The sequence below is a fragment of the Synchiropus splendidus genome, chromosome 1 (genome assembly GCF_027744825.2).
Source record: "Synchiropus splendidus isolate RoL2022-P1 chromosome 1, RoL_Sspl_1.0, whole genome shotgun sequence".
NCBI lineage: Eukaryota > Metazoa > Chordata > Actinopteri > Syngnathiformes > Callionymidae > Synchiropus > Synchiropus splendidus.
Genome location: NC_071334.1, coordinates 5,924,108 through 5,952,081, shown reverse-complemented (window position 1 = coordinate 5,952,081; position 27,974 = coordinate 5,924,108). Strand labels below are relative to the sequence as shown.

Here is a 27,974-nt window from a genome sequence, read left to right as displayed (position 1 = left end):
ATACTGGTCAGACAGAAGACTATTTCCATAATATTTATTGAAAACATCTTTGTTCAAATAACCATCTGGTGTAAACCCAACACTCTGGTTCAGAGAGCACTTTATAGAAACAATATAAATAGTGTCCTTCAGTTCATCTGAGCAGCACCTCTCCGTCGGATCACCATGGCGACCGGCCCCTCGGGTAAAGCCTTGATCAGGTTCCAGGCCTCGAAGCGGGTCATTTCCTGCACACTGTTGTCCTGGACTCTCACCACTTCATCTCCAGACTGAAGGCTGCTCTGCTCCGCGGCGCCCCCTGGAGGATTCAGCACTCATTAGTCTCCTTCCAAATTACTCCAACAATATTTCACAGGAAGTGATGATGACTGGATGTGTTTTGAAAGTTATGGAACAACACCTTTGAAGATCCTCTTCACAAGCAACGGCCTGTCTCCAAGAATGGAGCCTTTTCCTCCCTCCAGAGTGAAGCCCATTCCTCCAGCGCTCTTCTCCACCACCACACTGGTCTCGGCCCATTGGTCCTCTGCGGTGGCAAAAGAAGGTTGTGTTACGACGCGCCACTTTTGGTGCCGGACAGTGTGGGGCCTCTTCACTCGCCTGTGGAGAGCGGCTCCTCCCCGACAGCCTCCTCCGCCGGTCTCTTGCAGACCACCACCACAGCCAGCTTCAGCTCGCGGGCCTGGCGCAGCACCGCAGTGGCATCTGCATGGGTGACTCCCCGCAGGGTTTGACCGTTTATGGACAAGACCACGTCTCCTTTCTGGATGGTGCCCTCCTGAGTGGCGAGGCCGCTGGGAAACACCCGGTGCACCTGCGCGACAATGAGAGCAACTGAGGCACTTCTTCTCACAGAAGGTGAAGTGGATGTTAGAAATGTAAAACAGTAGATGGGTCCAAGGTTTGCAACCAACCTGTCTTCTACCTGCTCCGTTTAAAGTTCACCTTAAGTATATATATATATATATATATAGCAAACCATGTTAGTGTGGAGAAAAAAACACGACAGATTTTCTGTGGCAGCCGTTGGTTCTGCTTGGGGATAGAAATGCACGAGTCATGTGATCACTGACTGTCAGAGCTTTGTTCTCCAGGTCGGACCCTCCAGCGAGACTGAAGCCCAGACCTGCTCCTTCTTCTTTGTGCAGAATAACCACATGGACATCGAGCAGCTGCTGTGTAGAAACAGGAGACAAGGCATCAGTGTGATACTTCCTGTGGTCACTTGAGAGGTGTGACAGCCAGAGAACCAATGGACAGGTTCATTGCTCTCAAACGCTGCCGTGTCACAAGCCAGTAGCTGGACTAAGCTAGCACGTAGCCAGTAGCTGGACTAAGCTAGCATGTAGCCAGTAGCTGGACTAAGCTAGCATGTAGCCAGTAGCTGGACTAAGGTAGCATGTAGCCAGTAGCTGTACTAAGCTAGCATGTATCCAGTAGCTGTACTAAGCTAGCATGTATCCAGTAGCTGGACTAAGCTAGCATGTAGCCAGTAGCTGGACTAAGGTAGCATGTAGCCAGTAGCTGTACTAAGCTAGCATGTAGCCAGTAGCTGGACTAAGTTAGCATGTAGCCAGTAGCTGGACTAAGCTAGCATGTAGTCAGTAGCTGGACTAAGCTAACATGTAGCCAGTAGCTGGACTAAGCTAACATGTAGCCAGTAGCTGGACTAAGCTAGCATGTAGCCAGTAGCTGGACTAAGCTAACATGTAGCCAGTAGCTGGACTAAACTAGTATGTAGCCAGTAGCTGGACTAAGCTAGCATGTAGTCAGTAGCTGGACTAAGCTAGCATGTAGCCAGTAGCTGGACTAAGCTAGCATGTAGCCCGTAGCTGGACTAAGCTAACATGTAGACAGTAGCTGGACTAAGCTAGCATGTAGCCAGTAGCTGGACTAGCTGCAGCAGTTTCAGCTACGCAGCAGAAGTAAACGGACTCTGAGACTCATCACAGTCTAATGGTGTCTAATAACCTTCTATACAGTGGAGAAGTCGTGGGAACAATCAGACTCATCAATTAAACAAACCTTTAAACCAGTATTGAATTTCATTTTCAGGTACTTAAAGCTCTTGCAGGCCACACGATGGCCACTGGATTTGGCCCCTATGTCTTGAGTTTGACACGTAAGCAAAAGCCTCTTGTCCTCAACTAGAATGTTCTGTTCTGTACGATACAGTCGTTAGGTGGAGAAACTATACACACAAGTAGAGTTCACACAGTACACGTACTTGTACTTAGTCAGGGGTCAAAGTGGCTTCATGAAACAGTGTGCTGTTTCCACCAGATGGCGCTGTCTGCTGTAAAATGTTTGGACTTGAACAGCTAATTCAGTGAAACCTCACATCATTTCTAAAACAAGAGCGCCACCTAGTGGCCTCTGAACATGAGGACACTGTGTCATCAACCCTGCGATACTGTTTCATGAAGCATCATTGACCTATGACTCCTTGAACTGGCAAGCAACAGTGAGTGGAGCTTGTTTCCATGAAGCTGACTCACGTTGAGCGTCTCTTCATCCAGCGCTCTGACTTCCTGGATCATCCGTGCCACTTCCTGTGATGGGATGGCAGAGATGACCGACTGTGCACAGGCCGAAGGGGCCCCTGGCTGGGGTGGGAGCGAGCCCTCCTCCCCTCGCTCGATGGTACACTCCCTCAGGGTGGCTAAGCTGTCAACACACCAAGCGGTTAAACTTCAATCCGAAAGCTGCTTCAACAGGAAGTGTCTACAAAACCACTTCCTCTTGAAGAGCTGAGAGAGAAAGGAATCGCTTTACCTCACAGAGAAGCCCGTGTCAGAACAGTTGAAGGCAGGGCCCAAATGTTTGGGCTCCTGTGGGTGTCCATGGTTACGGGGGTGCTCTGGTAGAGCGCGCATCAATGCCTGTGACACCTGGAACAGCAGCACCAACACACTTAGCTATGTTTATCACGACAGCTGGCTGTTTAAAAAGCACGTGAAGTTTCACTGATTCTAGAGCAGAGCGCCATCTAAAGGTCTTGTTGACGCCGATGGATATAGTGGTTACGAAGTGTGTACCTGATTGCTGAAGACAAGGATCTTCCCCAAACTTTCCTCCCTCATGTCCAGCGAGGGCTCAGTGGGGGCCGCGGGGGCTGAGCTCCTCACTGCTGTGGGTCCCTGTGGCCTGTCTCCCTCCGCCTCCTCGGGTGGAGCGCCCCCTGCAGCTGAGCCGATGGATGCTTCAGACACCGTCTGGAGGAGGTCCTCTGGTTTAGACTCTCCGTCCAGGGTGTTCAGCGAGTCACTGACCGAGGGGTCAGCAGAGGCAGGGGCGAGTGACGGTTCAGTTTCAGACGCTGGAAGGTCTTCGGGGCCGGAGTCTTCATGTGGGACAGCGGGAGGAACACCAGTGGTCGGCTGCACTGTTCTGGGAGTATCACTGTTTTCATGGTCCAGCGTGACGGCTGCTGGACGCCTGGGCTCTTTCTCCATGAGAGGCAGCGAGGCAGAGGACACCACTGGACGCCTTTTGGATGCCACTGCATCAGGAGCCTCAGGGCTGGAAAAGGTCTCAAAAGAGTGGATCTTCTGTTTGAAAGACAGGCTGGAGGAGGGAGAGTTCCTGCTGTAGCCCGACCTGAACTCAGAGGGCACCCTCCTGTGGTTCTGGTCCTGCTGAATCTTCCTGAGACTCTGGCGGAACCAGGCCGGTTTTGGAGCCACTGGGGGGGCGACTTTTGTCGGCAGGGGGTTTTCAGCTCCGGAGTTGTGCTTAGACTCTGAGGCCACATCGTGCGAGACGCAGCTCGCCTCCGCAGGTTTCTGTTCATCATTCATGCTGGGTGAGTGGGGAGCCTCCGGAAAGGTGTCTGAATGACGGACCCAGGGGTCCTCCAGCTGTTCTTGGATGTGCTGCTCGACGCAGTCCTGCCTCCTCAGAGGAGCTCTTCTGGGGTGAGATGAAGACCCTCCTGCTGATGCCAGACAGTAGGATCAATACAAAGAGCTGGGCAGATTTACACGCTAGTAACGCATTGGGTTATTTGTCATGATTCGCTTTTATTTTCTATTACTTCCGTTTCCGTCTCCCTGTTTTGTTGGAGCTTCCCTCTTGGTTATGGCACACAGCTGGAGCCGATCTACAGATCATCCACCGCCCTTTCTTAAGCACCAGGGTTCCAGCAATGTGTGCCAGATCGAATCAACTCCTCTTCGCGGTTTTCCGTTTTCTGATCTCCTACTGTCGTTTCTAATCTTTGTTTGCTTCCGATCTCTGCGTGTTTCCTCAGATTTTAGTTTAGTCCCTCGTGGGTTCGTTTCGGCAACAATTTCCAGTGTGCATTAACACAGTTGTCAAAAGTGTTTCAGTCCACCGCTCTATTTCTCACGAATAAAAGCTCGTGATGGTAGATGAGGCTTCATGAAACAGTGTTGCAGGGTGGATGAAAGTGTCCTCATTTCCAGAGGCCACTAGATGGCGCTCTTGGTTTAGAAATGATGCGAGGTTTCATTGAATGAATTGTTCAAGTCCAAACATTTTGCAGCAGACAGCGCCATCTGGTGGCCTCTGAAAATCAGGACACTGTTTCATGAAACCTCAACTGCGTATCAATACAATACACTACTTTTGCGATACATTATTCTCAGCTGTTATATTTGTCGGTGCACGTACACAAAAGTTATGCAAATAATCATCAAATAATCCGGCCCAGCCTTCAATAAACAATACAACTCATTTGAGGGTATCACCCAGAAACTAGATACTATTTTCAGATGTACGTAGCAGAGGAAACACGTGTTGTTGCCTTATGAATTTGAATATAATTCAACTAAAGAACAAGGCACAGGAAGTCGTAGATGCAGTATATGCTGCAAGATATTATAGTGTTTTAGCAGCAATTTTCTTCTGTTGTTCTCCATTTGAGTTCATTTAGGTGGAAAGGTCTGAACTGACTCACCTGTAGTGGACTTTTCCTTCAGGCAAACAGTGATAAACTCTCCTCTGTTCTTCTCAGACTCTCCTAGTCGCTCTTCTTCCTGAAACGAACAGGAAATATCAAGTCGCTCTTGTTCTCTAAACGTCACGGCAGAGAGGAGGGGCAGCACCGATCATCAGAACATCTAAACATCCACACCATCACAAGCACAGACCAACGCTGGGGCTAGTCAGAATGCAGTTCTGAAGGAGGGTTGTGGGTTTGTGCGGCGCGCGTCGTGGGGAGGTCCGTCATGCTCTTAAGAATCAAGGCCACACGTACGTTCCTCAGGAGCAACCTCAGGATGTTTCTCAAAGCTTTGTACAGGTTGCTGAAGAACTGCAGGTGGTGATGGAGAGAGGAGAAGGAGAGGAAGCATGGGAGAGCCAGCGGTTAGCAAGGTTAGCATCACAGAAGGGGGTTAGAGAAAGACGCACATCTGAACAGAGGCTCGGTGTCACAAAGAGGTGGCAGAGTTCTGATCTTTTGCTGGAGACTGTGGAACAACTAAGACGATAACGTCACAAGGATGTCACCACCTATAAAGACGGGCAATTGATAAGGACATTCCAAAACATGGCGGAGATAAAAGGCAATTGGATGAAAGATGGGAAGTGGACGTAACTCCAGTTAATAAGACGCACTTTGCAAATGATATAAAAGGTCACCCTATAGGATGATAAGGGACAAACCAATAGTCTGAGTGAAAGTTTGGTTTTATTTCTGTATTTTGCCCTCAATACATGCTGAATGTGACATGGGGTGAGAGGAAGTAGCGCCGCCAAATATCCTGTATAAATATGAACGATACATGACGAATCTGGACACATGAGACGCACACTTTCCTCACTCACACCGTCACTTCCGTCTGCAGCAGCACGTGGCTGACAATGAGTCGTCTGACTCACCAAGCAGTTGGAGTGGGTTGCAAGCTCCGCTCCCTTGACTTCCACTGGAGAGCCTCGACTGGAGCCACTGGAGTCTCCAGCGTAGCCTTCCTCACCGGTCGCATCGTCCTGAGGCCAGCGGTGGCGGCGCGGTGAGCTGCACGTCCTGGCCGAGTGGCACTGTCCGACCAGGGAAAGACCACTCAAGGACTGTAGCTACAGTAAGTACCGTCTTTTTCCTTTATGTATTATTATTATTTTTTTTGTTCATTATTGGTTGCACATTGCACCAAAGCATTTTCATAGTTGGTGAGATCATCACTGACCTTGGCAATAAAGCTGATTCCGATTCATATATATATATATATATATATATATACACACACACACACAGTACAGTATGGCTATGTCACTTCTCATCTGGACTATGTGTCCCATTCTTGACGAAAACACTATCCTTGTGAGGACCGTAAGACTTTGTAGGAGCATTTGACTGGACCCCACATATTCAAGCCTCAATTTGAGGATAAAGATGTCAAAATAACTAGACTTTTATCACTAACTCCTAGTTAATATTAGCCATTTAGGATGGCTAGGTTTAGAGTCTCCAAAAAAAAAACTACACACACACACACACACACACACACATATATATATATATATATATATATATATATATATATATATATATATAGTTGAAATTGGTGAACAGATGTGTTGCATTAAAAGTTATTGTTTTATATATATATATATATATATATATATATATATATATATATATATATATACTGCTTGTGTGTTTTTTCCTTGTATTGCTATACTTGTTGGGACCAAATCTTGGAAACACACCTCCTTGTGGGGACCTTTTGCTTTTGTGGGGACCTTTTGACAAAAAATTGGATGGTTAGGTTTAGAGTGAGAGGCTGGGGAAAGGGTTATGGCAATGAGAGGTCCCCACAATGTGTGTGTGTGTGTGTAAAATCAATTTAAAAAAATGATCCCATCTTACTTTATTCGATCTGAAAGTTGAATTCTGCTGGCTGGACAAACTGGTGGCTGGACAGAGGTAGGGAAGGTTGTAATCATCTTCAGGATACACAGGTGGCGCTGACAGTCTGTTGTCCGATAAACCGTCTGAAAGAGACTGAAGCTCCACGTCAAGGCTATATCTCAAACACCCCCTCATATCTTGTCGGAGATATCGTTGCCACAGGGTGCGTTTTAGAATGCAAATAACTGTCGGGTGCAAAGAACCGGCCAACCAGAAGTCATGCCCCTCCCTCAGCTCTCTGTTTCTCCTCAAGAACTTGGGAGCCAGCTGGCTCACTGCGTGTGGCCCCTCACCTTGGGTGTCCCCAGACTGTGGGCGGTGAGGAAGCGATGCTTGTAGTGGCTGTGGGGGCCGTGGTGTCGCGTGTTGCTGTTGTCGCTGCACGAGCGGGTCATGGACTTCTGAGCCCTTCTGACTGTGACCTGGCTCAAACTCCTCTCCAGACACAGGTCCCCTCTGGCGCGGCCCTGAGGATCTGGAGCACATCACTTCGTCCATAGAGTGCAGCCTCTTCATTTTGCATGGTGTCGTCCAGCTTTACCATCGATGCTCCACTGGCTCTTCTCCTTCCGAAGCCGACTGCTCTCCACCGCCTGAGCAATGGCATCGTTCAGCTGCAGCTCCGAGACCTGAGGTGGGAGAGTGGTCATTCACCCTGGGACACTGTGATCTAACGGTAATATGTTTATGTAATAGATTTTAATTGATGGATTTATTTTGTCGTTTCTTCAGTTATTCTATTACAATTTTTCATTTTTGGACTGACAACTGAGCAATAAAAGCTTGTTTTACTTGGACAATTAAACATATCTTAGTAGAAAACACTATACTTATACTAGAGACATGGAAAAGGTACTTTTGGGTCCGGGTGCCGGCTGACAATGATCTGGACTGGGCCTGGGCAGCACTGGCTCAGAACAGTGTAGACGTCGTTCAGGGCCATGTTGTAGACCACAGTGTTGTTGATCTCCATGATCTCGTCTCCACAGCTGGGAATGGAAGGAACGTTTGTGTTGAAACCTCACTTGAGTTTGGCAGCTTGCAAACACGAGGTGATACAGTCAGATAGATTTTGTTTTTACCAGACCAGGCTCGGGATTTACGAGACTAGACTAGGCCAGGGGTCTCCAACTCAAATGACCTGAGGACTGCAGGAAGTAGTGAGTATTCAGACTGGCTCATACAGTGTGATGGGCAGAGATTAAACAAGGTGCAGAAGAGAGTGCAGACAGGGTGGAACGGGTGGAGACAACTGGCGGGTGTGACCTGGACAGACGACTGGCAGCTAGAGTGGAGCTCTATAGGTCAGTCTGTCACTAGAGAGACCCGGTTTATAGAGAGCAGCTCAGGTGGTCAGCTTCTCATGGGGACAGACTCGGAAGGACAAGAGTGACTGTTTATGTGGAGAAATTTGGTGACAAAGTTAGACATGGTAACAGTAGAGGAGAGGCTGGGAACATGTCGGTTGGATGAAGAATGTAACGTAACGTCCAGACTATAAACTGCCACTTTTTCTTGTGGTCTTAACCCTGCAGCTTATACAGCAACGCGGCTAATATATGGCTTTTTCAAGAGTGTCATGTTGCCAAAATATTGAGCCTGGTCACATCAAACCCATGACATCACAGGCGTTTTATTGACCTTAAAGCACTCAAAATGCGCTGTTTTCACCCGCGTGTCCGCAGCTCCTCCCACAAAAAGATGTGAGGAGTTGATGATTCCAGTTCAGAACATTGGCCAGTTTGTTTCATGAGTCAGTCTCCATGCTGGAGCCCGTTTTCCAAACTAGTATAGAAGTGACCCTCATACATTTTTAAGCCTTTCTACGGTGCAGACAGCACCACTGCACCCGCGGCTTATAGAGCGCTGCGGCTCATGTAAGAAGTAATATTCCGGGGCACTCTATAGTCCAGAATTTATGCTACATATAGAGGGAGAAAAGCGGGGCTTGTCAAGTCCTAGACTGAAGCAGAAGGAAAGTGGTTTGATGATGATGTCGTCTTATGCGATGAGTCGCTGGTGAGGAAGAGAAATTATGTATTCTGAAAGTTAGAGATTAATGTGCTAAATTAAGCCTTCAAGAACACTTCCTTCAACTCCTTCATAGGAACAATAGTTTTTTTTGTTCAGGTTTTGTGTGCAGGTTTGAACTGATTTCAAATGAAGAATTGTATTACAGCCAAATACCGATATTGAAAGTCCTCTTTATGAAGCCAAGCCCAGTTGGTGGTGATGTGCTTACCGAAGTCTTCCATCCATGTGAGCCACAGATCCCGGCGAGAGGGTGTGGATGAAGATCCCAGGGTAGCCATCAGCAGTAGGAACACAGCAGAGTCCTATCCCAAGACCCACGCTGGCCTCTAACAGGAAACACAGGCTCTGATTTAACATAGTGAACGTGAGTGAAGGTTTGAGGATGTGCAGCTGCGGACCCTTCTGCAGGACGAGCTCCATCATGATGCGATCCTGAGGTTTGGCCTCTTGACCTGGGACCCCTGCATTGTCGCAGCTCGCTAGGCAGCTGTAGGTCCCAACATCAGGGGCACCGAGAGACGCCATGCCTGCGGTGGAGCTGAGGGAGCGAGAGCGGCACAGCTGAGCCACAGCAGACTGCCCGCTCAGGGAGGCCCCGCGAAGGCTGGTTCGCACCACCAGGGTCAACAGGCCCTTTCGGATTTGCTGGAACACAGATGGTTGAAGCTTCAAATGGCCACCATATACAGCTGTTAGCAACTACTGTCTCTTGCTGTGCAATAACTTTCAGTGGATTTTTAACTACTAGCCACTGTCTGGGGAATATCCTTCAAGAGGCTCGCCACACGTACACACATCCCATTTCTCACATCATTTTTAGCCAATCTAATGGGCAGTGGAATCTGTTAAGGCCCGTTTATGATCAACGTTCCATACGGCTCTGGATACGGACGGACCCTTCTGTCCCTGCTCTGCCTTCATTTTGTCTGTATTTCTGCCTGTTTCCACAAAGCTCACAGATACGGACCAAACGGAGCAGTACCAGTGGAAACCATGGGGGGCAGTGTTGCTGTTACTACCCGATACGTAGCTCTAATGAGACACGAAGAAGACAATGGCGGAAACTCTCCGTCCTCCAGTGGTGATATATTGAACAGCCTCACCGACCTCCACCTCCTACAACGCTGCCTCTGTTTCCTCTTTAGTACAAGAGCTACATGATCAATACTCCCCCACAGTCGCCATGTTGGTTTTGGACTTTCTTGTTGTCATAAACCTTTGACTCTGGGCTGCTCCCCCTGGTGGATATATCGGTGAACAGCAATACCAAGGTAGAGGCATGGAAGCCTGTTTGAAAAATGTCAGCTTTATGAACAACAGCAACTGACCTGTGGACAAAGTGTGAAGATGGTCTGCCAATCATAAGCATAATAATTGCTGAAACAATTATCATTCTGCATTCATCCAAGAATCTGTTTAGTTTGTTTGTTGAACAGATCTTTAGAACCCTGGAGCAAAGTTAAATAAGCAGAACGTGATTTATACAGTCATTTTAAGGCCAAATCAAACTGAGTTTTTAGGCAACATTGGAACTTTTTGATTCAACAAGGAGAAAAACTACCACATCAAAGTTGGTCCGGGGGACCATTGTGGTTGTTGCAACTCATTTGCATAAAACTCATTGGATGATAAACCAACAAACTGGAGGGTTTCTCACTTTGAACTTGAGCAGTGCATCATCATGGCTCAGACCATGGAGAGACAAGCCATTCAGCTCCAGTATCTCATCTCCTGCAGAGCAACAGAGCGCAGACATATTAGGAGGAACACTTCAGAATCAGGAAGACGGGTGTAGAAGCCAGTAAAGCCAGTCCAGACCCTCTTGCAGCCTCCCATCTGCGGCTGCTGCCCCTCCAGGAAAGATGGTCTTCACGTAGATCCCCATTGGTCCGTAGATGCTGTCTCTTCCGCCGACTATGCTGAAGCCCAGACCCTGGATGAAAACAGCTCCACGTTTAAACACGCATCATGCAACAGACAATCGAGATTATTTATTCAAATGTAAATTAACTCGCAAATTAATCTCACGTTTTGTATCTGTAATAGATGTGACTTAAAGGAAGAGCGGCCTATCATGCTAACATTGCTAATGCTAACAACCCACCATAACATTCTTTAGAATAACCTCAGAGGCCCTGAAGAGGCTCAACAACATGCTAAGAGCTCAACACTGCAAACATTACTGGCCCCTCGGCTGTTGATAACCGCTTCCTTTGTTAGTTACATTCATAAAAGATACAAAATTGTCATGGCTCCGCTTCCTGGCTCCGAATCCTGGTTTTGCTTTTTTCCCTCTGTTCCTTTGGCACACGGCTGGAGCCGATTAACCCCTGATGAACTTGAATACATAAACACCTGGGCTCCAGCAACGTGTGCCAGATCGTCGCTTCTTGTTTGCCAGATCGTCACCTTTACCACATTGTTTCCTGTCAGTGCTTCTAGTTGCTGTGAGTCTCTTGCTGGTTCCCATGAGTTCGCCTATTTGTCTCCCGTTTCCTGAGTTTTTTTGGACTCCTCGTTTTCCCGGTGGTAACTCCCAATTCTCGTGGCTCTCCTTTGTTCGGTTTCTCGTTCTGTGTGCTAGCTAGCTCATTTAACTCCTGGTTCTCCTTGTTTCGGTCTCTCATTCTGTCAGCTAGCTTATTTTGGATTTTTCTGTGTTGAACTGTGGTGCCTGAGTTTAGTTGTTTTGTTTCTTTGTGCTTCCGTGTGCTCCCTGGTTTCCTTTGTAGTTTATTCTCGGTTTCATTTGTGATTTAAGTTCGTTTTCTCCCGGTTCGGTGACGCTTTCGGTTTGGACTTTTTACTCATGTTTGTGCACTTCTGTTAGTTTGGTTACTCTGTTTATTCATTCTGTGTTTGCTCTGTTTCTCCCGGTTCGGTGACGCTTTCTGTTGAGTTTCTGTTTAATTATTAAATATTATTTCTTACTTGCTCCTGCCTTGTAACTTTCACCATTTGCGATTGGGTCCCACTCCACGTCCTCAATACGTGGCCTTTAACTACACGTTCCTCGCAACGTGACATCCCAGTTCCACGTCTTCCACACGTGGCTTTTGCTCCCTCGTTCCCTTTGATTCGTGACACAAAATGTGAGTAATTTTCCATGAATCATGAGTTAACTCATCTTTAGTGTGATTAAATGAGATTAAAATCTTACTCAATTGACAGCCGTACTAATACTCTGGATTTAAAATGAATAATAATAAAATCTGGTGGCCATTAATGCCCCACACCTAAAATAACTGGGCATCTATGTCTAAAATCCCATCTTTATTTTGGCAGTGTAACTGAGGGCTGGATCAGCCGGGGACAGACAGGTGTGAGGAGCTCACCCCTGGGATTTGCTTACACATGATCCAAGGTTGAATGGCTAATAGGTAATGAACCAGGACATGACTTTAAAACATAAGGGACAGGAGAGTTCATGTGAGCTGGCAAATACCACAGTCTCTACGGTAGACTTGTGCCTTCACCAGAGTGAAGTATATGTCACTTAACACTTGTAATGACTGCGATCCACCAAAGGTACCGTACAATAAATCATTTTTTCATCATTATTTCTGCAGTAAAAATGTTTGAAACTTTGAACATGACCTGCTGAACATTATTTTTGTCAACTATTATGGATTTCTCAAATGAATTAAAACATATTGCATGGCACTGGTAACAACTTCATGTACTACACTGTAGTTACTGTACAATAACGCTGTATTTTTGCAGTAAAAAATGCACGATACATGACTTATTCATAGTGCATGACTTGCTAAACTGTGATCTCTGTCAGGCATTTTTAGATTTTCATTTTTCCGGAGGACATTCAGTAACAAACCCAGCCTGTCATTACTTCACTCTGGCGAAGTTGCATGAGTCTACTGTAATGACTGGAGTATTCGCGCAACAGACTTTAGCCGTGGCTGGACGGCGGCTCACGTGAGCACAGTAACAAGCAGCAGGCTCTTATTGGCTCTTCAACAACTGACCCAGTCAGTCAGAGTGTACCAGACAAACCCATACCAAACAGTTAGCAATAGCTCAAGACAGAAAGACAACTCCTATGAGCAAGGAAGCAAAGCACACACTGGGTTCCACCGACCTTCCCGTGACCCTTCATCAACACTATGTTGCAGATGATGAAGGCCTGGACGTTGCTGCCGGAGTGAAGGAGCTGGGCCGAGCTGAGGGAGCGTGACGGCGTCCTGACCGTCTGGAAATACAGCTTGTGCTGCGGAGATACTGGCGTATTAGATGCATCTGCTCATGTCTTCTTAGAACTGAAGGGTAGATGAGGTTTCATGAAACTGTGTCCTGATTTTCAGAGGCCACCAGATGGCGCTGTCTGCTGTAAAATGTTTAGACTTGAGCAACTAATATAATGAATCCTCACATCATTTCTAAAACATGAGAGGCCACCTAGTGGGCTCTGAAAATGAGGACCCTGTTTCACCCACCCTGGTTGAAAGCCATGTGTATAGTGACCTGGGCTGGGCTGTGAGAAAAATCCAGCTGCTGGGACAGTGACTTCCTGTTTCCGCAGAAGCCGCCGTTAGCCTGAGTCGGGTACAGCTCAGGGCTCTTCATGATGATGCTTTCCAGATCCCCTATCCAGTAAGGGTGAACACCTGCCACAGTGAGGAGAAAACCCTTCCATAGTTTGGTCGACTCGGAGTTGAATACAGAGAATAACACAGACTGGGACACGACAGGACCCTGGAGAAGCCACACTGGTGCTCTTGAGTTTGACAGGCAAATGAGTGGGAGCACAGATGGAAGGGAGCTACCATGAACTGCACCAGGACAAAACACTGTTTCCTTTGTCAGAGGTCGAAGTAGAACTCTGGCATCGATGTTTTATTTGTCAGTCGACTTTTAGATTCTGATATTTACATTTTACTATTTAAGATGTATTCAACCACACTCAGTCTCAGTTGCATACATGCAGCATTAAATAATATTGACAGAGATATACAGACACTTGACAATAAATTATTATTATTATTATTGTTATTATTGCTGTTATTATGTTAAGTTCCCACTCGAGAATCAAGAGACGCCATACTACAGAGAACCCGTCGCTTTTTGTGTCTCTTGTGGATCAGTTTGACATCCGTGCTCGAGATACTGAAATGAATGGCAGAATCATGTTCAAGCCATTGAGTCTTTCAACTAAAATAAAGTAAAGTAAACTAATCTCAATCTTATTTAATTCACGTATCCCAAATAAAGAGTTAAATAATGTAAAAAACAATGTATAGACATTGACAGCAAATTCATATACAAAAAAACCAATGAATTAAATAAATAAATAACAATAATATGCCAAATATTATGAAATGTGAGAGAAATAAAATGCATTTTCCAATGTACTTATTATCCTTTTAGTTAATTCACGTATTTTACTTTCATGTCTGCGCCTGGTTTCTGGATTGATTCAAGCACACTTCCATTTCATTAGTTTATTTTCCGGTTTTGTTACCAGCAATTATATCGATAATTATATTTAAAAAGCTCCACATGATGGCGCTCCATGCCATTAGTCTGTACTAGTAATATTTCACTTTCACCCACGATATGATCAACAATCGGAATACAATTCCTTGGTCGATATTTGTGCAGCTCTACAGCGTGGCAGATCAGGCACTGACGTACAGAGACATTGAGGTATGTATTTACACACTGTTGTAACTGGAGAGTGTCCTACTGTCAGCCACCTGTCCCGGTGGGCTCTGCTCACATCTGTCAAACTCCCAGCTTCTCTCCTCGTTCACCTCCGGTATGGGCAGCTAACCATGGAGGCAGACCAAAGCAGAGATTACAGACAAGACTCCAGATCACGAGGCCACTGAAGAGCAGAAAGCTCCGCCTGTTGTCGCTACCTTCAGGTGGTTGTTGTTGACTGTAACGTCTTCATCTGTGTAGCCAGGCACTGAGAGATGATCAGATGGGAAAGCAAGATGCTGCAGGCTTCCAGTCGGATTATATGGATGAGGCGCATGGTCACATGATGAAAAATGCTGCGATGGGCCACAAGGAGAAGCAACGGGAGAACAGTGTTATTTGGGAGAGCAACATGGAGGAGCTGGGAACCCAAAAGCTCCTGTACAGTCCACATGACCCACAGATTCGTCCATAACATAACAAGTAACTATTGAAATATCCAATGAAATATTTAGCCATAAAACGGAGCCTGTGAAAACTCTCAAATCCCCGCGCTAAAGTGGGCTGTTTACCTCGCTGTAGTCCTTCATGTGAACGGCACTCCGGCCCTCCCCCTCCAGCCAGCCGGGGTTGCTCAGACACTCTCCGTTAAAAGGTGCCAGTTTGTCTGGACTGACCAGGCTGCAGCCTCTGAGGGGAAATCTGAAAAGCAGCGATGATAAATGTACATAACCAGAGCAGCACCAGACATCTCTCTTGCTTCTGTGGAACAAGAAGCGTGAAAATACACAACACATGTTGAGCGCAAATCAGAAGAATGCAGAAGAGAAGGCCAACTAGAACTCCTGCATTAGGTTTGTTTACACAATACTGTGGCCCCACATTTATTTTATCTTCATCGGTTTGAAACATCACCGACTGCTATGATCTCAGACCATAGGTGGCAGTAGTGATGTGGAGCTCCAAAAACATCAGTCAGCCTTCTCTCATCGGCATCACTCCGGGAAGGTGACTTGGCCAGGCAGCTCACGTGTGTCGATGCTGGCTCATGAAACAAACTGGCCAATGTTCTGAACTGGAATCATCAACTCCTCACATCTTTCATTGACATTAAAGCGCTCAAAATGTGTCCCGAGTTCCGACACCACAGCTGGTCTCAGCTGCTGCTTCTCGTCTCCGCTCCTCCAGGAGCAATAAAAGATGTGAGGAGTTGATGATTCCAGTTCAGAACATTGGCCAGTTTGTTTCATGAGTCAGTCTCCATGCTGGAGCCCGTTTTCCAAACTAGTTTAGAAGTGATCCTCATGCATTTTTAAGCCTTTCTACGGTGCAGACAGCACCACTGCACCTGCGCTAATAGAGCGCTGCGGCTCATGTAGGAACAAGATCTGTTTTCAAGTTTTAAAAAAATCATTACTTTGCATTAGAGTAGAAAAAAACATCTGTGAGACAAGTGTCAAACAGCAAAAAATTAAATTGTCTGTATGAAAAATTATTATTACATATATTATTATATACCATTGTTTTAATATGATTGTGTGTTATGTTATTATGAATTAATTGTTATTATTACATTTTTATTATAATTTATCATAATATATTTTATTATAATATTTTGTAATCATGTAGTGTAGCGTGAAGGGCAGCATTTTAAAAGTGACATGAATGTTGAATGAATACATGAACGTCAATAAGCTTGTGGTGGATGATAAAGAACAGCACCATTAAACATCAGACCTGTGTGGGTCTCCTCTGCTCTGGTGCAGCTCCCTGGCCGTGTCATCCGTCTGGACACAGTTATCAGGCATTTGTGATTCGTGGAGCTCCTCAGCTGTGCCAGTGGCGACACACATCCTCCATATACTGCTCTCCTGGGTCAAGATACACAGTACACATGAAGGCAGAACCACGGTGGAGATACAGAAATGTAGTTGATGTCCGTTGCTTAAAACTAAAAAAACTTCATTTTTTCTGCCGCTGAAATATTACCGCTCCAGAACATGAGTGTGGAAAATCATTGCAGCGCTTCTAAAACTGATGGCGTCACCTGATGTGACATGTCTCAGCTGCGAACACGAAGGACGAAGCCTCCTGTCGGGAAGCTTCAGTCTGAGCGTGAGACTTGTTAAAACCATGTCTCGCTACATCAATGAGTGTAGTGTTTTTTCCACACGCCGTGTGAGGAGTAATACGTCTCCATGGCTGCAGTTTTAAATAGGCCCCTCCATTAAGTAGAACTAAAAGCCTGTTATGGTTCTGATGGTTACGCAACGCTTCCTGGTACTGTAGGTCCGATCTGCTTGTGCCTCTTGATTTCATTTGTGATCAATAACCACATTTAACCAAAACCTTGTGCAATGACATGAAGCCATGTGATCATCGCAAAGACATTTATTTGTCATGGAAAAATCCAAGCGGCAGCAGAACCAGGTGCAAGTCATGTTCATCAAATTTACTGAAGGAAAAAAGGAAACAATACACTTGATGCAAACTGTTGAGAAAACTGGAAAAACGGAAATTCTGAATAACATAAATATAATAAAACCATGTCTAAATATCATAAAATAAAAATAATATATTTAATTTAAACTAAAAGAAGATATCAGTAAATGAAAGTATCAAAAAGTATCAAAGCCACAAAATGTAATGTATATTCAAAACTACATCAACAGGTGTTTTCACGAACAGTGTTTACTGTTGGGGGCGCCATCACTTTCTTTATCATTTTTTCTTGTCAAGAACTTCTCCATAGTTGGTAACTATCACAGATTTGCAGCTGTCAAGTCAATTCAGTGACTCACTACTGTACTACCACCATATGTGGCTCATGTATTAAAACCCCCTAGAAGGTGTTCGCATCACAACCATGGGAATCACTGCTTTAGTCCATTGAAACATGTCAACATGCAACGCCGAGGTCTGCCTTTGTTGTCAATATAGGACGCAAAGTCCACTTTCCCAACGTCAATATATGACGCCATGAGAGTGAGGATGGGTTGGTTATACGTTCAGAACAAGAGAACATCGCACTGAGTGACCAAACGCAACAGAACACCTAGTGCAGGATGGTAGAGGTGGAGACGCTACACCTCACCGGGGGCTCAGGAACACGGGCCCAAACAGGGGTGGAGAGCTTTTGCTCTTGTTCTTCTGAAATGACCAGCCTCTGTAAAGGGCATGACCTAGCGAAAGGGTCTAAGCGGTCATGGCTTGTGACTGATCCAACTGCTGGAAAAGCAATTGAAGGCTTTGATTCCCGAGATAGAAAGTGTCTGACGGCGATGGGTTTCGAAAATCGGACCATTTTTGTTGCATAAATAGGAGCACGTGCAAGCAAGTTTTTTGCTGGTGAATCTCGGCCTTTACACCGTCGCGGACCACACCCTACAGCAGCTTGCAGGGTGACCTTTTCCACAAGTCGCCCTTCAGCGTGGACTGATCGGTTAGCCTCACTCTTGACAAGCTTATTTAATCCTATTGTTTCACGCACATCCACCGACATACACAGTAAACTCTGGGTTCTTTTTATGGCCGCAGAGTTCCTACTGCCCACCTTTATTGGAGACAACTTCACATTCCAACACCTCTGCTCTGCCCATGCTGGCATAACAGACTCACTATTCCCTCTCCACATGAAGAGACACACGTCTCCTGACATTTTCGGAATGTGCTGAGCATCCGATCTGCAGACACGCCAACCCATAACAAATGCCATCATTGTCAACATGTTTGACATTCAGAGCGGACAGACCTAAACCGTTGCATCGTAAAGTCACTGTCTCAGTCCTGTGACCGCGATCGACGGTTCACTCCAGAAAAGCACATTGGTGACGCAGCTCTGTGTGTTTTGCTATTCACAGGCTGCTTTTAAACCTGAGCTTCAAAACAAGCCGAGCTCAGAGTGAGTTGTTAAAAGTGTCACGCCCCCCCGGTGGTGGTACCTTGATGCTGAAAGTTCTCCTCAGGCTGCGCTTGTTCTCGCTCATCTGGCCTGAGCGTCGCTCGGTCTCCCCGCCTCCTTTTGACTGTGGCCATGAGCTCCCAGCGCTCCACTTCTCTTTGCCTCCCTCGGTCGAGGGCCATCCCCCCTCGTCCTTGGACACAATTCTGGGGGCGTCATCGGTGGTCTTGGAGTGACACAGGATCAAAGACCTGGTCAGCAGAGGAAGCACGGGAAAGTTGATTCAGATTGTTCAGCAAGTCAAAGCGCTCGTGTCCGGGTGGTGGCGCCGGTACCTGGAGAGCATGACCAGCGTCTTGGAGCAGGGCTTGTGGCCCGTGTTCTGGTTGTTGTTCCTGCCCTGCTCCCGACGCCTCCTCTCCATCCTGCGCGCTGCAGCCGTGCTGGCTCTCCTCCTCTGGCGAGAGTATCTTTGAGGCATGGTTGTCAGCGTTTGTGTGTGAGTGTGGGCTGGGATCTCAGCAACAAACACACCCCTCCCTCCGTGCCTGAAGGCTAATGGAGAGGAGGGATGCTCTGAAAGGCAATTAGAAAATCCAGTTAGGACACTCTCACTGATGCCCAGTGCATGTGAGAGAGACACTGAAAATATGTGAGTGTTCTAAGGAACTGCTGAGGTTAATATAGTTCCTGACAGGAATTAAAAAAAGCTGTTTTTGTTTCCCACTGGTCCTCATGACTGCTGCTCAATGAGGCTGCTGTTGAAGAGACGCCTAAAAATTCTGCATTCAACAGAAGTATATTTTTAGACTGATTCATATTTGAATTAGTTCCCATATTTCAGCATTGAATGTCTTATAGGAAAGAACGAGTGAAGTCCTAACCAAGTGCTACAAATGGCAGGGAAAGAAATAATTCCAACTGAGCAACTAAGGTGAATCTATTTTCATTTTTAACCCAGATCATTTACTGTAGGTCAAGTTACATCATCTAAGACACATGTGACCTGCAGTATTCACCCACCTCAAGCATAAATCCTTTCTATTGTGAGCCATATTTCATGGAGCAGATCAATATTTAGTACCTCATAACTGACAAGGCACACTCTGAGACTTTTATTCAATGTTCTCTGGTCATAAAATCCTTGATGATTTCATGCTGGAACATACAAATTCACGATTTAATATATTTTCATAATGACGGTTCTAATCGAATTTGCACAGTAGTTAAGATACTGTAATTTCTGGACGATAAGCCGCTACTTTTTTCTCATGGTCTGAACCCTGCATCTTATTCAGCGACACGGCTAATATATGGATTTTCCCAGGCTAAAGAGCCTCATGCTGCCAAAATATTGAGCCTGGTCACATCGAACCCATGACATCACAGGTGTTTTATTGACCTTAAAGCGCTCAAAATGCGCTGTTTTCGCCCGCGTGTCCGCAGCTCCGCCCACAGAGCCGATCTCCTGGAGGAGCGGAGACCAGAAGCAGCAGCTGAGACCTGCTGTGGTGTCGGAACTTGGGACACATTTTGAGCGCTTTGATGTCAATAAAAGATATGAGGAGTTGATGATTCCAGTTCAGAACATTGGCCAGTTTGTTTCATGAGTCAGTCTCCATACTGGAGCCCGTTTTCGAAACTAGTTTAGAAGTGAGTCTCGTGCATTTTTAAGCCTCTCTACGGCGCAGACGGCACCACTGCACCTGCAGATTATAGACCACTGTGGCTCATGTAGGAACAAGACCTGTTTTCAAGTTAAAAAAAAATCATTCCTTTGTAATAGAGCAGAAAAAAAACATCTGTGAGACAAGTGTAAAACAGCAAAAAATTATATTCGGTGCATGAACATTATTATTACATATATAAATTTCATATTATTATTTTTATAGTATAATAATTGCTTATTATTCTATTTTATTATAATTGATCATAATATTTTTTTCTTTTATTATTATATTTTGTAAACATATAGTTTAGCGCCAAGGGCAACATTTCTTTATTTTGATATTATTTTTATTTTGATTTACTGACTCAACCTTGTAGTTTTTTGGACAACTCGATCACGGCTGAGCACCAGTGTCGTACTGTGAGCCACCTTTGTGTATAACTTCCTTGCGGTGAGTTGTCGCTTCTATTCGCCCTCAGCTCTGCAAAGAAACCCTGGCTTACATGATCTGGTCATGTGAGAGATCGAGCTTGTAAATCTTATTTTCATTGTGTAACCATGGTTTCCGTGAATCAGGCTTACAGAATGTCTCCAAAGTTAGTCATGTTCCAGCCTCAGTTATGGATTAATCACATTAGCCAGTGTTTACTTCTGAAAATAACACGGAATATGTTATGTTTAGATTTAACGACTTGTTATTGTCAGACTTCACAATCACATGTTGTAATTCCCTGAGTCTATTTGTGCAGCAGGAAGTGAAGCCGTGAGCGTCAGATATTCTGATGGCACCTTGGAAGATGGATTCACTTCTCTGACTTCTCCCTGTTTAGTTTTTGATGATTTATCGGACAAATAGCAGATTTGTTATTGTTCTTCATCCAAATAGGCGACTTCAATCGCTGGCTCAGTCAGAACTTGGGATTTGTTATTACACAATGTGAACCCTCTGGCCGCATTCCATTAGCGATCAGAGGGACAAATGTTTGGGGAAAGGAACTGCAAAGGGGCTGCTTCCTTCACTCGTGCCTGCAGGTGGGTCACCAGGGCCCTCGCCAGGAGCCACCGTCCTGGGTTGAGCACAGTGCTGGTGTCACCAAATAAATATTGGGCTTCTGGTGATTCCATAGCTCCGAAGAGGATCTCTAGCATAATTGGGCAGAACTGCCTCTTCGATCCGAACCAGGATGGTTATTTGCTACCAGGCATTGGTTTGTCCATAACAAACGCTATGTTTGAGCAACAGTGTCCTAAGTGCATGGGACACCCTTTGACACAGCTCAAGTTTTTAGCCTGGGAAAGTGGACTTTTGCGTGCTATACTGACGACAAAGGCAGCCTTCAGCGTCGCATTGGCAGCGTGGCATAAAAAAAAAAAGTTGGAGGTTAGGGTTAGGTAAGCCATGGGATGGCGCTCCATTCATTCCACCTCGAACATTGTGCCACTCACCATTGAAAGCCTGTCAAACAGCCGTGTGGTTACTTTCGATACGCCACTAAATAGCAACTGACATCCAAAGCAATTTGGCGAAGAGAGCTTCCGTACGTCTCCCCGTAACTCGCCCCTGCTCTCTGCGATGCGCGATCCCCACCCCCACTGCCTGGAACACTACATGGGCAGGAAAACCTTCTTTTAGTCCTCTGAAACACCTATGGGTCAACATGCAACTGAAGGATGCCTTTGCCGTCAGTATAGGACGCCTTAAAGTCTCCAGTCGGACCTAAGATCAGAAAAAAAAATGAATGGAAGTCTACGGGGAGATCAAAGTAATTTCCTGGTCCACTTTGCCTCGTGTCCTGGATCACACATATGCTGTTCCTCAATGTAAATGATAAATAATGATGTGAGTTTCGACTACTGCTTTGAAAATGCATAATTATTTGGACTACAAGTCAAATTGTGCGTGTTTGACCTCAAAACAGAATCTGACTCCTCTGGCACTAAGGCAATGCTAATGCTAAAGGTACTAAACTATCAATGGTAGAAGCTAACAAAGATTAGCTGACATCGCTAAACACTCACCGCGACCCTGGAGAGCTTGTCCCGCCTGCTGGCTCTCACTCGACCGACTAGCGAGTGAGAGCCAGCAACTAGCATCGCTACCACATATCACACAAAACCTCAAGTACCTTTTGATGGCGGTGGAAAAGAAGCACTCTCTCTGTACCTTTCCAATTCACAGACAACATCAAGCTGCATCAGAAAATAACTCAGTAACCCCTGTTTGTATGTTTTGGTAACTAACATTAGGCAGAATTGGTGGGCGGGACTTAGGCTCCCAATAGGACATAAAAGTCCACTTTCCCTGCATCAATATATTACGCCATGGGAGTGAGGATGGGTTGGTTAGGATGGGATTGCAGCGTCAAAAATCTGGGTATGGAAAGAGAGTGATGAGACAATGGAACATGACTTTTTCTCACACGCAGGTTTAGAGTGAGGGTTGGTGGGTTGAGGGATTGCACCACTCAAGCAAGCAAGCAGGGGAAGTAGAGAGGCTACTCGGAGGCCCCCCTCAGTTCCACCTACATGGCCCCTATTTGAGAGGCGCTCGACCGCAGCCGGGACGTATGAAGGCAGGTTTCTCTGACAGACAATAGCTGAGTAGCACGTCGTGAAGTAACTTATCGGAGTAGAGATTGAATAAATTGTTATTATACCCTGTGAATAGTTGGCATGACATCACTGGAAAAGCCAAGCAAAACATGACCAGTTCTACTGAGTGTTGCTGTGGCATATGAGCGATTTACAGTCCATCCAACTCTCTGTCAGTGAAACTGGTACATGAGAAATGTGAGGGTGTGACAGACCCAAAAGAATGAGTGAATGAGAGTCAGCAGTGCGAGTCACATGGCCTCATCAGACTCATCCTTGTTCAAGTTTCTCGATAGTTTCCCTGCACATGAGTTCACTTTGATCACATGTTGCAAGCTCTGTCTGCTGCTCTGTTGTTCAATACAAGGTTCCTGTGGGTGCACAGAGAGTTCCTGAGCTCATCTGCGTTCTTAACAATGGACAAAGACAAAAAGGCATAATAGCTGACGTGATTCCTTTGATTTGCTCTGAAAACTGTCCCCTGTATTTGGCCAGCTGTGGACCAGAAGCAACTACATTAGGTACATAGCTACTACTGTACGTTTACCGTGGTAACAGAAAAAGAGCACCACATCACCACCTGTGGTTTGCGTTTCTCTGCTACAGTGTGAGCTCTTCTTTGAGCTATGTGTTGTATGTGACTCTATTGCCACCTTCTGTCCGATTGCGCTCATTGCAATCATATCAGCAGAGTAAAGGTGAGGCAATAATATTGCGTATAAATAAATGACTAAATCTATATCCACTAAGGAGGGTATTGATCTGTGATTATGAAGGTTAGAAAATGGTCATCAATTACCACTGAAATAATGTTTTGACAATTTGAACTAAATACAGCTGAAAGAAATTTATTATATTATATTATATTATATTGTAATATATATGATATATATATTATATTGTTCTCTCATGAGTGTACAGTATGAAGACATTTTTATTATTATTATTATTGTTGTTGTTGTTACTATTAATATTATTAGTTTTAGTAATAGTACTGTTACTAAATACTATTAATAATGTGCTAATGCTATGTAATACTACTACTACTACTATTATTATTATTAATAGTAGTAGTAGTACTCTTTGAAGGCCATTTAATCTATTATTTTCATTATTATAATTGTTAATAATAATATTTCCGATCAGCTTTTATGAATACTTTGCGACTTGACCTGAACTATTCTGCACGTGAGCAAAGCTTCCTTCCTGGTGAGTGTTGCGCTGTGATCATGAGCGTGTGTTCCCAATTATGCAGCAGGAGTCTGCGAGTTGTGTTCGCTGCGCAGACAGGAAACAGAGATCTCCACGCTGGAGGCTTCTACCTCTCCACGTCCAGCTGGATGCCATCCCTCGCTCAGGCTGAACAATACGATGATTGTTTCCTGAGAGAGGAAATCAATTCCAACTACTGTCACTTAGCTTCACAGGCATTAGACTCATGGTAACCAGAGAAGTCCAGGACTGCGGGGGTGTGGTTTCTCAATCATCCTACCAGGGGCTGCTACTGAAGAGTTCATGAGCGTCTTCTGTCAGTCTCACAATGCTCCATATTGCCGCTCTTGTTTTTGATGGTTGTGCTGAGGTCAGACTGGGTCCACCTCTGCCCGGACCCAGACTCTCTCAGCGCACAGATGCCAGATTGTGCTTGGGCTGAAGGGGAAACATTGAGGTTACAGGCCAAGGTCCTCCCGGTGAATGGGGTGTTTATGATGGCTGAATAAACACGGCGGTGTGTTTGCATATATTTGCAGGAAGATTCAGAAAGGTTCCAGTGGCAGCGCACACAACAGAGACTCTGTGTAGCGGAAGCTGAAGGAGAGCCGGCTTCATGTGCGTCAACATCGACAGAGGCCGATTGAGAGAGGTGGATAGAAGGGAGTGTGTGTACCTGGTGTAGCTACCCTTGTGAGGACCAATACTTGGAATCATTTTTGCCAGTCCCCAGTTTAAGGCTCAATTTCAGGTTGAAAACATAAAAATAACCAGGTCAATATAGGTTTAAATTTGGTTCCGGGTCCAGGCGAATGGTTTTTTGGATGGTTAGGTTTAGGATGAGAGATGAGAGGTCCACACAAGGATAGAGATACAAGCAAGTGTGTCTTGTAGGAACCTTCTTAATCCAGCAGCAAGTAACGGTCCTCCTCTGTGTCAAGCACAATGCAGCTTTCTGAGTGGACTGGACGCTTCAGTGTAAAGTCTAGTGTGCAGTCACATGACCAGTCTTCAATTCTGTTCACAGTGGTTAGGACTTGGGCAAAAAAAGATTTTCAAATGTGCAGATGAGGAAAAGTATATTCCACTAATCCACTGTGGGAGTGTTTGGGTGTGTGGCGCATGTGAAACACAAGCCACTTCACTGTGTTACGTAATGCAACTGGTGGCAGGTCAGGACAAAAAAACACTCACAACTTTCACAAATAATAATAACAATAATAACAATCATAATTAAGACAGTTTTTTAAACACATACTGGTCCAGTTTTCCATGAAAAGTAGCACTCATTACATGTTGAAGTGACCTTTCCTCATACTTTTATTTTTTTGAAAATGTGTTTTTCATTGGCACTTTTTTAACACCTGGCAGCGCACACAAACACTTCTGCGAGACCCGAGGCGCTGTCACTCACCACAGTCGATCATGACGATGAGGTGCTTGTACTCCGACAGAAGATCCAGCTGTCAGTCCATGTCAAACCAAACCAAATCCAGGATGTCGAGGGAAACAAGTCAGGGCTCCTCGTCTGCACCGCTGAGGCAGTGTGCCTTCACCTCCTCCCCTCTCCTCCCTCGTTCCTCCCAATCTGTCTGGAGAGTAACAGTAAGTCTCAGTCCTGGCCGGCTCCCCCAAAATCCCTGCCCCTTTCCTGTGTGCCGGCTCCAGACTGGAAACTTCCCCGCGCCAGTCTCACACCTTCCCTGCATGGCACACACGTGCTGGTGCCTACAAGACTTCATGTGTACCTATATGAATGCAGGCTCTGTGGCCAGCGCTCAGCGCACACTCCTCATTTGTGTTTGGTTTCAGTGGTGACGCGCGACAGGCAGGTTTTTTTTAAAGAGACTCTGGTGGGAAACTGGGAATTTAGACGCATTTTGGGGCTTTCGTGAGCATGAGAGGGACTGGAAATGTGGTCTGTTTTGAACAGTTATGGTTGAGGAGGTTTCACCGGCTTCCAAATGAGTTGCACCCAGCTCCTGAAAGAAGGACGAGAGAGGATCTAAATGAGACTCGGGGGGCCACAAGAGGCCCTTTCCTGTGTGAAAGTGAAGGTCACCCCCTTTATTTTATCATTTTATTTATAGGAGTTTTAGAAATTGTTTTAGAAAAAATATGTTTTGTCCCTTGTGTTTTCTTTTATTTTAATATACATATATGTTTTTCCTTTAGAACTTTTTGTTGCCTTAAATTTACTGACATTATCCTGCAATATTTTCCTTTTTTATATTCAGCTTTCTGTGTTTTCCCTGGCGCTGCTTTCATTTTTTAAATGATTTGCATCAAGACTTAATACAGCACGACACAAAGTTCCCACTGGGATTTGAACTCACGTGAAGGCCTCAAGAAGTTCCAACGACTGAACACGTTAGGAAACTATTTAAAAACAAACTATAAAGCTATACTTCTGGAAACAAGACTCGCGTGTTCTACCGCATCACGTATGTTAACGTCCATTCCTCCTCTGTTTTTCTGAAGATAAAAAAAAAAAAAACGCCTCTATGGCGTCTGGTAAGGGCCAATCCAACGACCAATCCCACGCACGAAAAACCAAAACATTGAACTTGAAGCATATTAGAAGTTTACCTGAGTTTCAATCAGAAATTTCAAACCTAACCGCTTGGATATTAATAAAAAGTTTCGTTTCTTTCTGACGTCACAAACTCATCATGGGTTCGACTCTCAATAGAAAGCAATAGCGATATTATGATTCCGGTTCTAAAAATGACGATCATGACTGTTGATATTTTAGCACCATCTGCTGTCAGCAGGACTGAACAGCAGCCCTTAAATGATGGTTCAGCAGAGGTGGCAGAAGCCGAAAGGTGATTTTTGTTTTCATTTTTATTATGATTAATATTAAATTGTATTGTATATTTATTATTTTCTGATCGACATCATTCATGTAATAACTCAATAAAACTTTGAAAACCTTAACCCTTACCTCACACTTGAACTAACTTTATTTTGCCACATAAAAGACTTAAGTTAAACTTAAGTTCAAGAGTGACCTGGCAAAGAGGTCAGTAGCACACGTGATCAAAAGATCACAATCCAGAATTGCTGCTAGTCAATTAAAGTGAAGTTATTGAGGACACAGTAACAGTACAAACACACTGTCAGAAGTGCAAGTATATGTCTTCTCAAAGGCCAATCGTACCATTACAGCCCGCTCCTTTTTTTCATACGTAAAACAGCAACCTACAATACAATGCATGACCCACCACGAGTGTGACCTGAAGCGTGTGGAGAGCAGTCCGACTGGGCCCAGGAAAACACAGCTGCTTCAATGTCATTGGAACGTTGTTGTCCACTGGTGATGAAAGTAACACCATTAGCAATTGACCAAAGTCACTGTGGTGCCATCAACTACACAGCAACAACGGTGAGAATAATCATAGTGTCGGGTGCAACAATAAGCAGTCACGAAATAACTATAAAGACAATCTGAAAATTGTGCTAATAATAAATATAACTTTTTAACATAACTTTTATTTTCTCACAATCGGGAAATTCAATGTGAAATAATAATAATAACAAGAAGAAGAAGCAGAGATTGCAATGACAGAATGACAGGAGTGTCCACTCTGTTTGAAGAGGATCACATTTGAAGTTATAAGGAATGTCACTTCCTGTGGACTTTTATTTTGTGAATTGTCTTCCTGTGTTGCTCACAAATGACACAGGGAAGTAGTTCATAATGTCACATGTGCGATTGTGATTTGGATCTTTTCTAGTTTGAAATCCACGGGCTGCTTCACACTCCGAGGTTGAACTGCACGTTTCCTTTCCTTCATCCGAGGCTATTATGGAGCAACTATCTTTTGTTTTTTTCTTTACACCTCAGCATCAGCTTCTGCTCCTGTGGTGAAAGATAAACTGCACTCGTCGTGTGAGAGGACAATAGCAGCAGGGTGGGGTCCCGGTCCAGGACAGGAAGTCACGTGAGGGCTTTTCAGGAGGAAACTCTCTGCATCTAAAAACAACATGTTGTTCGTTATAACCGCCAGTTGATGCATTTCACCGTA

The 27,974-nt window shown here is 45.1% G+C and overlaps 1 protein-coding gene across 3 annotated transcripts; it reads right to left on the bottom strand.

The window, feature by feature from the left end:
* Window positions 1-29: 29 nt before the first annotated feature.
* il16 (interleukin 16) lies at window positions 30-27,537 on the bottom strand. 3 transcript variants are annotated; one of them, XM_053869494.1, is made up of 27 exons: window positions 27,171-27,537; window positions 25,358-25,535; window positions 18,806-19,046; window positions 18,511-18,721; window positions 16,307-16,440; window positions 15,142-15,271; window positions 14,788-14,925; window positions 14,613-14,694; window positions 13,391-13,533; window positions 13,008-13,136; window positions 10,730-10,844; window positions 10,569-10,642; window positions 9,120-9,556; window positions 7,734-7,866; window positions 7,419-7,506; window positions 7,171-7,352; window positions 6,836-6,970; window positions 5,848-6,006; window positions 5,222-5,278; window positions 4,922-5,000; window positions 3,039-3,937; window positions 2,776-2,891; window positions 2,499-2,667; window positions 1,074-1,175; window positions 601-814; window positions 401-526; window positions 30-298 (listed from the first exon to the last, which is right to left on the bottom strand). In XM_053869494.1, the coding sequence occupies exons 2-27, from the start codon at window positions 25,368-25,370 to the stop codon at window positions 129-131; spliced, it is 4,476 nt and encodes a 1,491-aa protein (XP_053725469.1). In that variant the 5' UTR covers window positions 25,371-25,535; window positions 27,171-27,537; the 3' UTR covers window positions 30-128. The 3 variants fall into 3 exon arrangements, with proteins under 3 accessions (XP_053725469.1, XP_053725470.1, XP_053725471.1); XM_053869495.1 differs by lacking the exon at window positions 5,222-5,278 and having other exon boundaries at window positions 14,589-14,694; window positions 27,171-27,536; XM_053869496.1 differs by lacking the exon at window positions 5,222-5,278 and having other exon boundaries at window positions 3,039-3,934; window positions 14,589-14,694; window positions 27,171-27,536.
* Between the last annotated feature and the right edge of the window lie 437 nt (window positions 27,538-27,974).

Bases quoted from the DNA above. Each gene is read 5' to 3' on its own strand.
- il16 (XM_053869494.1), bottom strand. The intron at 15,272-16,306 runs GTCTGATGTTTA...GCTGCTTTTCAG, and splicing joins AGCAGAGGAGACCCACACAG to ATTTCCCCTCAGAGGCTGCA. The intron at 14,695-14,787 runs GTAGCGACAACA...CTCCATGGTTAG, and splicing joins TCAACAACAACCACCTGAAG to CTGCCCATACCGGAGGTGAA.